Source organism: Sciurus vulgaris, assembly GCF_902686455.1.
Source record: "Sciurus vulgaris genome assembly, chromosome: 3".
NCBI lineage: Eukaryota > Metazoa > Chordata > Mammalia > Rodentia > Sciuridae > Sciurus > Sciurus vulgaris.
The window spans coordinates 16,820,000-16,835,833 of NC_136463.1; the positions used below are offsets into that span (position 1 = coordinate 16,820,000).

A 15,834-nucleotide genomic window follows, 5' to 3' on the forward strand; every position below is an offset into this window, starting at 1 on the left:
TACTCTAACAGGATTTCTTTAACTTTTTATTTTGATGTAATTTCAAACTTACAGAAAGTGACAAAGATAGTACAAAGAATTCTTAAATACTCTTCACCCAGATTTCCCAATGTTAACATTTCACCATATTTGTTTTGTCATGCTCATCTAATTTTTATCAGTCTTACAGTATACCTAACTAATAACCAAATGCTCCATTAATGCCATCGATGATAGCAATTAAGCATTAAACTGTCATGTCTCCTTATTCTTTAATTTGGGACATGACCTCAGTAAAGAATATCTTTCATGATAGTCACATTTTTGAAGAACACAAGCCATTTATTACCATATTTTTCAGTTTGGGTGAAAGTCTTTTTCAACATAACACAGCTTAAATTTTTCATTGTAAAATCTAATTGTTTCTTTATTTCCGCAATCTCACAGTGCTGGGAACTCGAACCCGGGTCTGCAGCATGCGCGGCAGGCACTCTACGTGATGGGCTATATCGCCAGCACGTAAAATCTAATTGTTAGGAAGGTTCCAGCAGCATTTTAAAGCTTACCACTATCTGGCAGTGTTTTTATCAGCTTCGCAAATTCTGTATCAGCAAGTTCAATCCCCATTTTTTTCAACACATTTTTCAGGTTATTGATATCAATTTTTTCACCTAAAAAAGTTGGAAATAGTTACAGGTATACAAATAGTGAAGATGCCTAATCTTAGGTTGAATAGCAAAATCAGAATGCAACTGTTCTCCGTTACACTATCTGGGGGGAAATTAGCACTTTAGGTATTTCTATAATAATAAAGTTTCCTTTTAAATTGTAGGGAAAAAATCAGTTCTATTACTGTCCATTTAATCCACATAGGTGTTTAATATAAATAATACCATAAGAAAGAAATCTTAATACAGTTAATATTGTAATTGTTGTCAGTGTTAACTCAGTCTTTCAAAAATGCCATTCATTGATGTGCCTGCCTCAAGTTTCATGGAGGGAGATAAATTAGAAAGGAAGGTTCCACAGGATGTAGGATTTCTTACTAAGATTTAGTCCTGTAGGTATTTTTTGCATTGTTTTTGATTGATTTTCCCAAATTTTATGAATTCAAGATAAAACTCTCCATTGGATCTAGTGATAGGGTATTGAGAAAACATAAAAATACTACTTATGAGAACCTGGGCTTTAGTAATTTATCACTAACCTGTGAATACTTTCACTTCATCCATCACATTTTTCATATTAACTTTGCCATCAACTGCAAGAGAACATATAATTTACTTCGAACATATAAATTACTCTGATGTATAACACTAAAGATGAGAAAGAAAGCAAAATAATGTAGTGAACATTACTTGCTCTAGAATTTTATTTTTCTCCTTTAGTAGAGTGAAACAAAAAAGGTTTAAATTTAATAAATAAAGCTATACTAATGATGTGACATTGACTATTCTTGTTTCAAGATACTAAAACTTTTAACCATAAAAGAATGGTATGTAGAGGAGGTGCTTTCTATTTTAGTAATTTTTTAGCAGTTTGATTTTGAAATAAGATTCTCTATTATCTAGTCATGCTAGCGGAATAAATTTTCAAAAGTATAATCATATTTTAGCATTTTAAAATTGGAAATTTTCCATTCATATGAAGTTGGTCCCTATTCACAACTTATCCATTGTTATTGTGGTAGGGACTTTCTCAGAACAATATGGCACCATCAGCCCCAATATGCACATTCCACAACTTGCTGTAACACTGTTGCAACTCTGTACTATGGAAATAGAATGCCCAATCAGAACACATATTATCTTACATGGGAGACAAACAGCTGGCAAATCAAAAAGGAACTAATAAAAGGTGTATAAGGCAATGCTTCCTGTTTGGTGCTCAGTCTTTGGATACAAATCTGCTGGGCCAGTGCTGGCACTAATAAATACTACTTTCTCTTGAATTCCCTGGTGCCCTGTTTCTCTGTGGGAAAATCCCACAACTTTATGACTAAACTGAAAAGATTTCATTGACTTTCTGTCTTTTGAAAAATTAATACATCATTGAACATCTACTATATACAAAGATTATTGTTAACCAGGCATAACTGTTTATTTAGCTTGCTAAATTAGAATCCTAATTTTTTGGGAAGAGGAAAGCATCTAAAACATTTTTGCTCATTTATTCATTTCCTGAATAATTACCTATTGTGGCTGTAATAGCAGAAGATAAAATTTGAATTATAAACTATGTTGTTGAGAAAACATAATAAACACAATACTACACATTATAATTTCAAATGGGCATTCTGAGCTCAGAGATTTTAAAAGCAAGAGTTTGTTTCCCACATCTAGAATTGCAACCCTATATATTCATATAATTTCAAGTGGCAAAGAAAATAAGGAAACCAATCATACACGTGTTAGCAGATTAAAAACATGAGAAAGTAAGAGTAAGTTAGAATGTCTTCCATAAAAACTTATTTCTGACAAATGGAAAGTAAGACATGGCAAAGGAGACATTAAATGGCATTTGAGAAAGGCAAACAATGAAAAAAAAATGACTTGCTCAGGGGGGCAAGAAATACTGAGGGTGAAACATTTCTTGACCATTCTGGAGTCTTCTCAGGTTAACATACAGTGGTTTTTGTCCTTCCAGGTGTTGACAGCTTTGTGAAGAGTTATACTTAAACCTTATTTAACACTTCTTAAAAATCAGAGCTTATTTCTAACCTATCAGAAGGGAGATGAATTCTTGTACTAGACTTTGGATAAGGGAGTCTGGCTACTTGATATGGAAACCTTTCTAGTTTAGGACAGACAGCATGTCAAGCACACTGAATCACTGGTAGTTTGCTCTTTCTATGAGAGAACCAAAAAGTTGTTATATTATTTCTTTTTACCTTTCTATTTTAAATTGGCTGGGGAAAATATGTCAGTAAAACTGAAGCAATTTGGTGGGAAAGTTTAAGCATTATGCTTACTAGGTATTCTTTGTTTCTCTTGTTTATTTCAATTTTAATTTTTAATTCTCTTGCATTCCACTGCCACAGGTCCTGCCATCTACGACCTCCACCCACTTGTTTCCTTGCTCCTTGTTGGTCCTTCAAAAGATTGGTGACATCTTCAGCAACGTGTGAAATTCACAGAGAAAGAAATCACCAACTTTAAGTTGATATAAATGCCAAGAGAAAGGATTTGTTCTTACTTTAGTTTTGGGTTCTTTTCAAAGTTTTTTTTTTAATGGTTTGATGTCAAGTAAGCATACTGAAGAGATTCAAATGTATAATTACACAAGCCTATGCTTCAGAGGGGCATAATAATAGTCTAATTTGATTTTTCACAAAACTCTAAAATTAGGTGCTATTAATAAACCCTTTTACAGATGAAAAAAAGTGTGTCATAGAAACATTAAGATGATACAGCCAGGCTGGATCTTTAGCTCAGTGGCAGAGCACTTTCCTAGCATGTGTGAGGCACTGGGTTTGGTCCTCAGCATCACATAAAAATAAACAAAATAAAGGTATCATGTCCATCTACAACAACAACACAAAAAAGGGTGATACAGCTATTAAGCAAAAGAGCCCAAATTCAAACCCAGGCAGACTAGCTCTATAATTTATACTTTTAACCATTATATTTTCTTCTTCTCTTTCAGTAATGGGGCTGGAACCAGTCCTGGTGTGTGCGAGGCAAGTGCTCTGCTCCTGAGCTACATCCCAGCCCCTGCTATTCTGACTTTGCATGGTAGTAGAGATGCTTACCATCAACTGGAAGGCTCTTTGTCAGATCTCCGAGCTCTTTTTCTGTGAGGTTCATCCCCATATTTTTCAGAACTGTGTCTAATTTACCAGCTTCAATTTTCCCTCCTTGAAAAAGAGATAGGGTAAGAGCAAAATAATAATAACTCTACAATGTGACAAAAATGAACAATCTAATTATTTTGACCAATCAACAGGAGAGTTTGTTGTTGACTGGTTGACAGTCTGTTGTTTCAGACTGGTTGACTTTGCTGTTGATTAAATTTCATGGATAAAGCAAGTATTTTATTATTTTTTATTGTACAGATTTAGATTTTGTTTATTTCAAGTGCTACCCCAAACTGGGAAATTCTAAAAGAATATGAAACTTCCCTCTAAAATCTAACATATAAAATTAAATGGTATCCACTTATATGAAATGCTTAGAAAAGATGAATTCATAGAAAGTAGAAGGGAGGTTTCTAAGGACTTGAAGAGAAGGGAAAGGGTGGTTAACTCAATATATACAGTTTCTGTTTGTAATGATGAAAGGTTGTGCAACATTGTGAATATACTTTAAGCTACTGAACTGTACACTTGAAAATAGTTAAAATTGTAAATTTTATATTATGCATATTTGCCACAATAAAAAACAGTAAATTACAGAGCACATATAGAAGAATCTTTTTAAAAATTTTTATTAGTTCCTTTTAGATATACATGCAGTAGAGTATATTCTAACATATTATACATACATAATAATAGAGGCAATATACATGATAGGAAGCAGGACTCATTTTTAAATGTCTAAAAAATAAATCAAATTAAAAGAATTTTAAATTTGCCTTTGCAATTACGATTCTTTTTAATTTTATTTCATTTTATTGGTTCTTTTTAGTTATACATGATAGTAGAATCCATTTTGACATAATTATGAAAGCATGGAATATATCTTGTTCTAATTCAGTCCCAAGTATGATTCTTACTTTTAAGAGTCTTTATACCTTCCAGCAATCTGTTCTGATAGGTTTTTCTATCGCCTGTAAGAAAACACACAATTTAGGTCAAAGAGAAATCAGAATTACTAAGATGGTATAAAAAGCATTTTAGAAAAAGGCTTTTGAAATTTTTCCCAACTTAAATGAACTTATAAAATATTACAAAATACAGAACTTTAAAAGGTGACCACTTTTTCTCTTTGCCATGGAAAGTCAATATTATTATTTTATTGTATTGAAATAGTCTTTTAATCCTTCTTTTTTGTTTTTCACATTCTGACTTCTGGTACATCACCAAACTTCCTTTTTCTTAAATTTCCTTGTTTAACCTTAAGTATTACAGTAAAATTAAGAGTAATTATAGGCATTTCTTAGCATTGATTCACAATGGTGATGTACTTCTTGGTTTCCAAATGAAGGAAAATTACATAAGTTAATTACACAATTAAAGATTTCTTTTTCCTATAGAATGGTCATAATTTCGTTTGTGAAAAGCTTTTCCTTGAGTATTAAATGTGACAGATATTCTTAATAAAAACACACAAGTCTAAGTTCCTTGGAAGGTTATTTTGTAGGTTTTTTCAATAGTAGGACTATCAACATTCCGGGCAGGATGATTCCCTGTTGCTGCGGGGGTGCTGTCTTGTTCATAGTAGGATGTTCACTAACCCACAGGCACAATCCACTAGATACCAGTGGTACCTCCCCCAACCCTCAATTGTGACAATCAAAAATGTCTCTATGTACTGCCAAATGTCTGCTTAGGATAAAAACTGCCCCCCTGCTGAATTTTATACTGATAATTTAAAATCTTACCATCAGTTGATAACTTTTCCACCAGCTCCAAGTATTCCTCGTCTGTAAATTCTATCCCCATGTTTTCCACAACATCTTCTATGTCAGAGATATCAATGTTCTCTCCTCCAAAGAATAAGAATTATAAAATGTAATAATTTTTAAAACCACTTAACTTTTTTTTTAAAGCATTAATCTGTTACTGGATCAAGAGCAAAGATTCAGTATAAATATATGTGAAATATATTATCCCATACATATGGGGACAGGATAATCAAGTACTCAATGAAATGAAGGGATATAAAGTACCAGTATAAATTATAATATTTTAGATGGTCTATATTTATAAGTTAGTAATTGGATGAAATTCATGTTAGTCTTTGTGTATTTCTCTATATCTTCACTGAAGTTTTATTTAATCCATAGTGTATTCTATACTTTGGTCATTTAAACACAGTAACTACAACATATGCTATTGACAAATACTTCATAGAAAAAAAGGTTTGCCCAAATTATATTGCTATCTTGTGTACATGTATGAATATGTAACAACAAATCCCATCATTATGTGTAACTATAATGCAACAAGAAAAAAAGGCTTGCTATCAAGATTGTCCGCTACAGTACTGTTACTAAAATGTATCTAATCCACATTTCAACCCTGGGAAATTAGATACATAACATTTATTTTATTAAAAAGAAACTACCTTAATAGATATGGCAGTAGTTATGATGAAAGTATCATTGAATATAATTTAGTGTAATTACTCATGTTCTTAGATTCAGAGTACTTTGTCCTCACCTGTAACAGCTTTCACTTCATTTATTAGTTTACTGAGACCAATCTTCCCATTAGCTGTTAGAAAAGGCACAATTAACATGGATGATACAGACTTTAAAAAGTCATGAAGTATTTATAATCCCCAAACTCTACTCTTTTTCCTGTATTTCATAAAGCTATATTTAAATGATTATTCCTAGATTTCAGTGATTAATCTGTTTCCTGGATCATATTTATAGTATCTTTAGGTCAGAAGATACTATATTACTTTACAAGAAGTACAAGATTTGATTTATGCTGGCCATAAAGTTCCATTAGAAGTCAACACAAATGGAAAAGAATAACTTTTCATCTTTTATCTTTTGCTAAAATACTTTCCTCCAATATTTTTAATTACCATGACTTGCTGGAAATATTTGATTTCTACATATTTGAGGCAACTACCAAAGCATTCCATCATCTTTTAAATTTTTTTGTCTAGTAATTAATTCATTTATTAAAAATGTATAGTACTATTGATATAAATCAGTCTATATAATAAGCTTTGGGTTTGTACAGAAGACATTCCTGAATATATGCCACTCAGTCATACTACCTACTGTTCTTTCTGCTAACAGAAGTCTAATTTGGTAAGACTTCTCTATGTGGTCATGAACCTCAGACAGAGCCTCCTTGTGTAAGCCCCAGGAAGTGAATTATGCCAAACAAAACCCAAAGGTAGGAGAAGAAAATGAGTGACAAAGGTTAGATGGAGATAAATGAAACAGACTAGAACTGAAATAAACTAAAATAGAATTAAAAAAAAAAACAACAACCTAAAAGTTGGTCCCTTGAAAAGATCAATCAAATGGACAGATATTTATCTAGTCTGATTTAAGAAAGAGAAGAGACAAAATACTCAACTCAGAAGTAAAGACAGGGACATTACTACATAAATGAAAGGATTGATAAAAAATACTATGAGGAAGTGTACATGAATGAGCAAAATAACCTACAAACACAACTGCCAATAGTGACACAAGAATAAACAGAAAATAGGAGTAGACTTTAAGAAAGAAACTGAATCAGTACTTAAAAATCTTTTAACCAAGGAAAGTCAATGACCAGACAGCTTCACTAGTGAATTCTACCAACATTTAAAGAAAAATTAACCTCATTTTTTCTCAAACTCTTCCAAACAATAGAAGAGGAGGGAAAAATTCCTAATTAATTCTGTAAGTTAAGTATTACCCTGATATCTAAGGAGGGGTTAATGTAAACTAACTGCTTAAAGGCAATGTGGATTCTTAATTGGGTAATGAGAATGTTAAAGACCTGCAAAAAGGTGGTAGTTGCACAATATTGTGAACATATTAAGTGTACTCACTTTAAAATAGTTAATTTTATGTTATGTGATTATATGAATTTCACCTCAAATAATGTAAAGAACAACCTAAGAGTAGACACCATTAGGCAAGGGAGAAACTTTCTGTTAAAGTCACAGAGACAAACATGCCTGTTATTACCTCTAGTATTCTAGTATTCAACTGGGCCTGCAGTTTCCAGCTAATGAAACATGAACACAAAAAGAATAACTGGTTTAAAAAGTAGAGTAAAAAAGATACACAATCATTATAAACCAATGTAAAGGCATAGAAAACTCAGACTCTAGCCTGTACATAGAATTACTTTACAAAACAGTTGAAGAAGAGGCTAATGAAAAATTGATTATTAATATAGAAAAAATTGATTTCACAACAAAACCAATGAATTCTATATCAAGTACAAAGAAAAATACTAAAAAATGTTAAAAACAATGAGAAAATTTTCCTAAACAGAAAAAGAAATTGTAAAGAATTTACAATTGTAACAAAATTTCCTAAACAGAAATTATAAGGAAAATAGTGAGTACATTTAACTCTACTAAAATTAAGAATTTCTATTCAATAAGAAATGATAATCAATGTGAAATAATAAGCCACTGTTATGGTCTGGAATTTGAATGTCCCCCAAAGTCTCATATATAAAAAGCTTGGTCCCTATCACTGTAGTGTTCAGAGGCTGGACCTTTGAAAAGGTGATCAGATCACAGATTCTAACTTCATCAGAGGGTAATTCATTGATGGATTAATAATCTGATGGTATCATCAAGGGGTGGTGAAAACCGTAGAAAGTGAGGTAGCTAGAGGAAGTAGGTCACTGGGGTTATGCCCTCAAAGGGTAAATCTTGTTCCCAGCCCTCACCTCCTCTTCTCACCTCCTCTCTCACTGCATCCTGGTTGCCATGAGGTAAAATTAGAAGTAGGAGTCTATTAAATTAAAATATAATAAATTCCTTTTGGGCTATGTTGAATTTCATAGTTCATAGATATATAGGATATTTGGATTTAGCCCTCTGAAGCTCAAGAATGCTGCATGTATTATTTATTTTATGTTTACCATTAACTGGCAGGTTTTCTACCAGACTTTCAAGTTCTTTTTCTGTGAGTTTAATTCCCATGTTTCCAAGAACTCTGTTCAGGTCACTGACATTAACCATTCCTCCTTAAAAAAAAAAAAAAAAGAAAGAAAATTTAAATGAGATGATTTTAAAGAATTAAAATAAAACTACACCAACCCTTATCTTATGTAATGAGGTTATTACCTAAGAAAGGTAAAAATGAGGGGGTTTTCAAGATGGCGGCCTAGAGGGTGGCTGCATTACGTGTTGCTCCAGAACTCAGGATTCAAGAGAGGAGATATTGAGACGCTTGGGACCAACTCAAAGTAGCCGGGTGACTCTCACCCCCTGGGGGGGCATCCCGGATGGGACGGGGGTCCCGGAACGCAGGAAACTTTGTGAAGTAGAACTGCCGGCGAGACGCCCCTCCCCCCGCTGGAGCGCCATAGAGGAGGCCGGTCGGCACAGCGCTGGGACTCGGAGCAGCCACTGGGGCTCCGGCGGCTGCCCGGGGGAGGAGTGGCGGGGAGAACTGTGTGGACTCAGGACACCGGGGCCTGCCCTGAGGAGGAGGAGAGGAGCGTGGCCACTTGGATTCGGAGAGACTGCGCCAGAGCTGCAGGCGGTTGCCAGAGGAGAAGCCGCACGGCGAGCTGTTTGGAATCAGAACGACGCTTCTGAACCCCGGGGCCTGCCCTGAGGACGAGGAGGAAGAGGAGCAGCCGCTTGGATTCGGGTGACTATACGGGAACTACAGGCGGTTGCCAGAGAAGGGGCTGCGTGGCGAGCTGTTTGGACCCTGACCACTTCTGAACCCCGGGGCCTGCCCGGAGGAGTAGGAGAAGGAGGAGAAGGAGCGCGGCGGGTCCTTTGGACTCGCAGTGACTGCATTAGCGCTCCAGGCGGCTGCTCAGAGGAGAAGGCGAGTGGTGAGTTGTTTGGTCTTAAAGTGACAGCTCCTGAACACAGAGGGGCTGCCTGGAGGAGAAGCGTGGTGGGACGCTTGGTCTTGAGGGACCACACCAGAGCTCTGGGCGGTTGCCCAGAGGACCCGTGCAGCGGGTCACGTGGATTCAGAGCCACTCAGAGGGACTGCTCCTGAACACCCGGGGGGTTATCTGGAGAAGGAGGAGGAACGGGCAGGGTCACTTCGACTTGGAGTGATTGATTGCCCCAGGCTACGGGTGGTTGGTGGGAGGAGGAGGCACGAAGTGAGGTTCTTGGACTCCTAGTGACCGCACCGGCATACTGGGCGGCTGTCTGGAGGAAGAGGCCTGCGGCGGGTCTCTGGGACTCAGAGCGATTGTTCGGGGCCACAGGTGGCTGCTCAGAGGAGGGGCCACGCAGCCAGGCGATTAGGTGCAGAACAGGGTCCCAGGATCTAGGAGGCTTCTGGGTGGAAGAGCCGCACAGAGACAGGCTAAGGGCGGAGCGAAGGTTCCAGGCCTATGGGCAAATTCTCTGAGGAGGGGCAGCCTAAGGAGATTCATCTGCGAAGGGTGAGGCTCCCAGGCCCAGGAGGTAGGGCCGGGCCCCTGGGAACTTTGCAGAGGAAGGCAGCCCAGCCCAGGCAGTAGCTGTAAATTGAGGGGAACCTCTAGGAGGAAACTGACCAGCGAGACCTCCCCACCGGGTGAGTCTTCCCTGCTGGGTGAGGTTTCCCACAAGGACGGTAAAACCAGAGGCTCAGGCCCAAACAGGCCTTGCCTCAGCCCACAGCCTAGGTTCCCTTTGGATGACCATTGGTCAACAAGTGGAGGCACCTCTGCCCACTAGCAGGGAATATACCCCACCTGAAGGCCACCACTCCTAGAGAGGCAGCTTCCTTGTGGAGCACCGCATTATCAACCTCCTCCAAGACTTCAGCCTACTGAAGGCTAAGAGGGGATATATATAGAAATCTTCAGGGTCATTGTAAATCAACAGAGGAAATCTGCAATATCTCAGCGGTCCACTGATATCTGAACAACATGAGAAAACAAGGAAAGAAAATGCTGCAAACAAATCTAGATGTTACATCAATAAAACCCAATGACAGCATGGCAGAAGAAATGACAGAAAAGGAGTTCAGAATGTACATAATTAAAATGATCAGAGAAGCAAACGAGGAGATGAAAGAGCAAATGCAAGCATTGAATGATGAGATGAAAGAGCAAATGCAAGCATTGATTGATCGCACCAATCGACAGTTAAAAGAGCAAATACAGGAAGCAAAAGATCATTTCAATAAAGAGTTAGAGATATTGAAAAAAAACCAAACAGAAATCCTTGACATGAAGGAAACAATAAACCAAATTAAGAACTCCATAGAAAGCATATCCAATAGGATAGAACACCTGGAAGACAGAACCTCAGACATTGAAGACAAAATATTTAACCTTGAAAACAAAGCTGAACAAACAGAGAAGATGGTAAGAAATCATGAACAGAATCTACAAGAACTATGGGATATCATGAAAAAGGCCAAATTTAAGAATTATTGGGATTGAGGAAGGCCTAGAGAAACAAGCCAAAGGAATGAACAACCTATTCAATGAAATAATATCAGAAAATTTCCCAAATCTGAAGAATGAAATGGAAAATCAAGTTCAAGAGGCTTACAGGACTCCAAATACACAAAATTACAACAGACCCACACCAAGGCACATTATAATGAAAATGCCTAACATACAAAATAAAGACAGAATTTTAAAGGCTGTGAGAGAAAAGAACCAAATTACATTCAGGGGGAAACCAATACGCATATCAGCAGATTTTTCAATCCAGACCCTAAAAGCTAGAAGGTCCTGGAACAACATTTTTCAAGCCCTGAAAGAAAATGGATGCCAACCAAGAATCTTATACCCAGCAAAACTTACCTTCAAATTTGACAATGAAATAAAATCCTTCCATGATAAACAAAAGCTAAAAGAATTTACAAAAAGAAAGCCAGCATTACAGAACATTCTCAACAAAATATTCCATGAGGAAGAGATGAAAAACAAAGAAGCAAATCAGCAAAGGGAGGAATTATCCTAAAGGAATTGTCAAATAAAGGAGGAAACAAGTTGTGTCAAACAAATAAATAAACAAAATTTTAAAAATGAACCAAATGACCGGGAAACCAAATCATTTCTCTATAATAACCCTGAACGTTAATGGCCTGAATTCATCAATCAAAAGACATAGACTGGCAGACTGGATTAAAAAGAAAGATCCAACAATATGTTGCCTGCAAGAGACTCACCTCATAGAAAAAGATACCCATAGATTAAAGGTGAAAGGATGGGGAAAAACATACCATGCACATGGACTCAGCAAAAAAGCTGGAGTATCCATCCTCATTTCCGATAATGTGGATTTCAAGCCAAAGTTAGTCAGAAGGGATAAAGAAGGTCATTTCATACTGCTTAAGGGAAGCATAAATCAGCAAGATATAACAATCATAAACATCTATGCCCCAAACAGTGGCTCATCTATGTATGTCAAACAAATCCTTCTCAATTTCAGAAACCAAATAGACCACAACACAATAATACTAGGTGATTTTAACACGCCGCTCTCACCACTGGACAGATCTTCCAGACAAAAATTGAGCAAAGAAACCATAGATCTCAACAACACAATCAATAATTTAGACTTAACGGACATTTATAGAATATTCCATCCAACCAAGAGTGAATACACTTTCTTCTCAGCAGCACATGGATCCTTCTCTAAAATAGACCATATATTATGCCACAAAGCTAATGTTAGCAAATACAAGAAGATAGAGACACTAGCATGTATTCTATCAGATCATAATGGATTGAAGTTAGAAATAAATGAAAGAGTAAAACACAGAAACTATTCCAACATCTGGAGATTAAACAATATGCTATTATATGATGAATGGATAACAGAAGATATTAGGAAGGAAATTAAAAAATTCTTAGAGGTAAATGAGAACAAAGAAACATCATATCAAAACCTCTGGGACACTATGAAAGCAGTACTTAGAGGGAAATTTATTTCATGGAGCGCATTTAATAAAAGAAGTAAAACTCAACAAATAAACAACCTAACACTACAGCTCAAAGCCTTAGAAAAAGAAGAACAGAACAGCACCAAAAGTAGTAGAAGACAGGAAATTGTTAAACTCAGAGCTGAAATCAATGAAATTGAAACAAAAGAAACAATACAAAAAATTGACAAAATAAATAGTTGGTTCTTCGAAAAAATAAACAAAATTGATAAACCTTTAGCCACACTAACAAAGAGAAGATGAGAGAAAACCCAAATCGCTAAAATTCGGAATGAACAAGGAAATATCACTACAGACAGGATGGAAATACAAAACATAATTAGAAGCTATTTTGAAAATCTATACTCCAACAAAATAGAAAATTTCGAAGACATCAACAGGTTTCTAGAGACATATGAATTGCCTAAACTGAATGAGGAGGACATAAACAATTTAAATAGACCAATTTCAAGTACTGAAATAGAAGAAGTCATCAAAAGCCTACCAACAAAGAAAAGTCCGGGACCAGATGGGTTCTCAGCCGAGTTCTACAAAACCTTTAAGGAAGAGCTCATTCCAATACTTCTCAAAGTATTCCATAAAATAGAAGAGGAGGGAACCCTCCCAAACTCATTCTATGAAGCCAATATCACACTGATACCTAAACCAGACAGAGACTCATCAAGGAAAGAAAATTTCAGACCAATATCCTTAATGAACATCGACGCAAAAATTCTCAACAAAATTTTAGCAAATCGCATACAAAAACATATTAAAAAGATAGTGCACCATGATCAAGTGGGTTTCATCCCAGGGATGCAAGGTTGGTTCAACATCAGGAAATCAATAAACGTAATTCACCATATTAATAGACTTAAAGTCAAGAATCACATGATTATTTCAATAGATGCAGAAAAAGCATTTGATAAAATACAGCACCCCTTCATGCTCAAAACACTAGAAAAAATAGGGATAGTGGGAACATTCCTTAATATTGTAAAGGCCATTTATGCTAAGCCCATGGCTAATATCATTCTAAATGGTGAAAAACTGAAAGCATTCCCCCTAAAAACTGGAACAAGGCAGGGATGCCCTCTTTCACCACTTCTATTCAACATCGTTCTTGAGACTCTGGCCAGAGCAATTAGACAAACCAAAGAAATTAAAGGGATACGAATTGGAAAAGAAGAACTCAAACTATCCCTGTTCGCTGATGACATGATTATATATTTAGAGGAACCTGGAAATTCCACCAGAAAACTCTTAGAACTCATAAGTGATTTCAGTAAAGTAGCAGGTTACAAGATCAATGCCCATAAATCCAACGCATTTTTATACATAAGTGATGAATCTTCAGAAAGAGAAATTAGGAAAACTACCCCATTCACAATAGCCTCGAAAAAAAATAAAATACTTGGGAATCAATCTCACAAAAGAGGTGAAAGACCTCTACAATGAGAACTATACAACACTAAAGAAAGAAATTAAAGAACACCTTAGAAGATGGAAAGATCTTCCATGTTCTTGGATAGGAAGAATTAATATTGTCAAAATGGCCATACTACCTAAAGTGCTATACAAAATCAATGCAATTCCAATTAAAATCCCAATGACGTACCTTACAGAAATAGAGCAGGCAATTATGAAATTCATCTGGAAGAATAAGAAACCCAGAATAGCTAAAGCAATCCTTAGCAGGAAGAGTGAAACAGGGGGTATTGCAATACCAGATTTTCAACTCTACTACAAAGCAATAGTAACAAAAACGGCATGGTATTGGTACCAAAATAGAAAGGTAGATCAATGGTACAGAATAGAGGACACGGACACAAACCCAAATAAATACAATTTTCTCATACTAGACAAAGGGGCCAAAAATATGCAATGGAGAAAAGATAGCCTCTTCAACAAATGGTGCTGGGAGAATTGGAAATCCATATGCAACAGAATGAAACTAAACCCATATCTCTCACCATGCACGAAACTAAACTCAAAATGGATTAAGGACCTCGGAATCAGACCAGAGACCCTGCAGATTATAGATGAAAAAGTAGGTCCAAATCTTCATCTTGTTGGTCTAGGACCAGACTTCCTTAACAGGACTCCCATAGCACAAGAAATAAAAGCTAGAATCAACCACTGGGATAGATTCAAACTAAAAAGCTTTCTCTCAGCAAAGGAAACTATCAGCAATGCGAAGAAAGAGCCTACAGAGTGGGAGAATATCTTTGCCAATCATACTTCAGATAGAGCACTAATCTCCAGAATCTATAAAGAACTCAAAAAACTCTACTCCAAGAATTCAAACAGTCCAGTCAACAAATGGGCTAAGGAAATGAATAGACACTTCACAGAAGAAGATCTACAAGCAATCAACAAACATATGGAAAAATGTTCAACATCTCTAGTAATAAGAGAAATGCAAATCAAAACCACCCTAAGGTTCCATCTCACCCCAATTAGAATGGCGATTATCAAGAATACGAGCAACAACAGGTGTTGGCGAGGATGTGGGGAGAAAGGTACACTCATACACTGCTGGTGGGGCTGCAAATTAGTGCAGCCGCTATGGAAAGCAGTGTGGAGATTCCTTAGAAAACTTGGAATGGAACCACCATTTGACCCAGCTATCCCACTCCTTGGCCTATACCCAAAGGACTTAAAATCTGCATACTACAGAAATACAGCCACATAAATGTTCATAGCTGCTCAATTCACAATAGCCAGACTGTGGAACCAACCTAGATGCCCTTCAATTGATGAGTGGATAAAGAAACTGTGGTATATATATACTATGGAATATTACTCAGCCATAAAGAATGATAAAATTATGACATTTGCAGGCAAATGGATGAAATTGGAGAATATCATGCTAAGTGAGATAAGCCAATCTCAAAAAGCCAAAGGACGAATGATATCGCTAATAAGTGGAGGTTGACACATAATGGGGGGGAGGGAAGGGTTAGAGTTAGGGTTAGGGAGGGGGGCAAGTATGGAGGAAGGAACTACTGTATAGAGGGTAAAGAGGGGTGGGAGGGGTGGGGGGAAGGGAAAAAATAACAGAATGAATCAAACAACATTGCTATATGTAAATTTATGATTACACAAATGGTATGCCTTTACGCCATGTACAGAGAAACAACATGTATCCCA

The 15,834-nt window shown here is 36.5% G+C and overlaps 1 protein-coding gene across 1 annotated transcript in view; it reads right to left on the bottom strand.

Annotated features, from left to right (window-relative positions):
* EFCAB3 (EF-hand calcium binding domain 3) overlaps positions 1 to 15,834 on the bottom strand; it is a 483,726-nt gene that overhangs the window by 266,082 nt on the left and 201,810 nt on the right. Inside the window, exons 36-42 of the mRNA XM_079134930.1 lie at positions 8,699 to 8,803; positions 6,302 to 6,355; positions 5,521 to 5,625; positions 4,693 to 4,746; positions 3,731 to 3,835; positions 1,187 to 1,240; positions 546 to 650 (exon numbers count right to left, since the gene is read on the bottom strand). Of these exons, the coding sequence (XP_078991056.1) occupies positions 546 to 650; positions 1,187 to 1,240; positions 3,731 to 3,835; positions 4,693 to 4,746; positions 5,521 to 5,625; positions 6,302 to 6,355; positions 8,699 to 8,803 (582 nt within the window). The remainder of the gene's footprint in view (positions 1 to 545; positions 651 to 1,186; positions 1,241 to 3,730; positions 3,836 to 4,692; positions 4,747 to 5,520; positions 5,626 to 6,301; positions 6,356 to 8,698; positions 8,804 to 15,834) is intronic.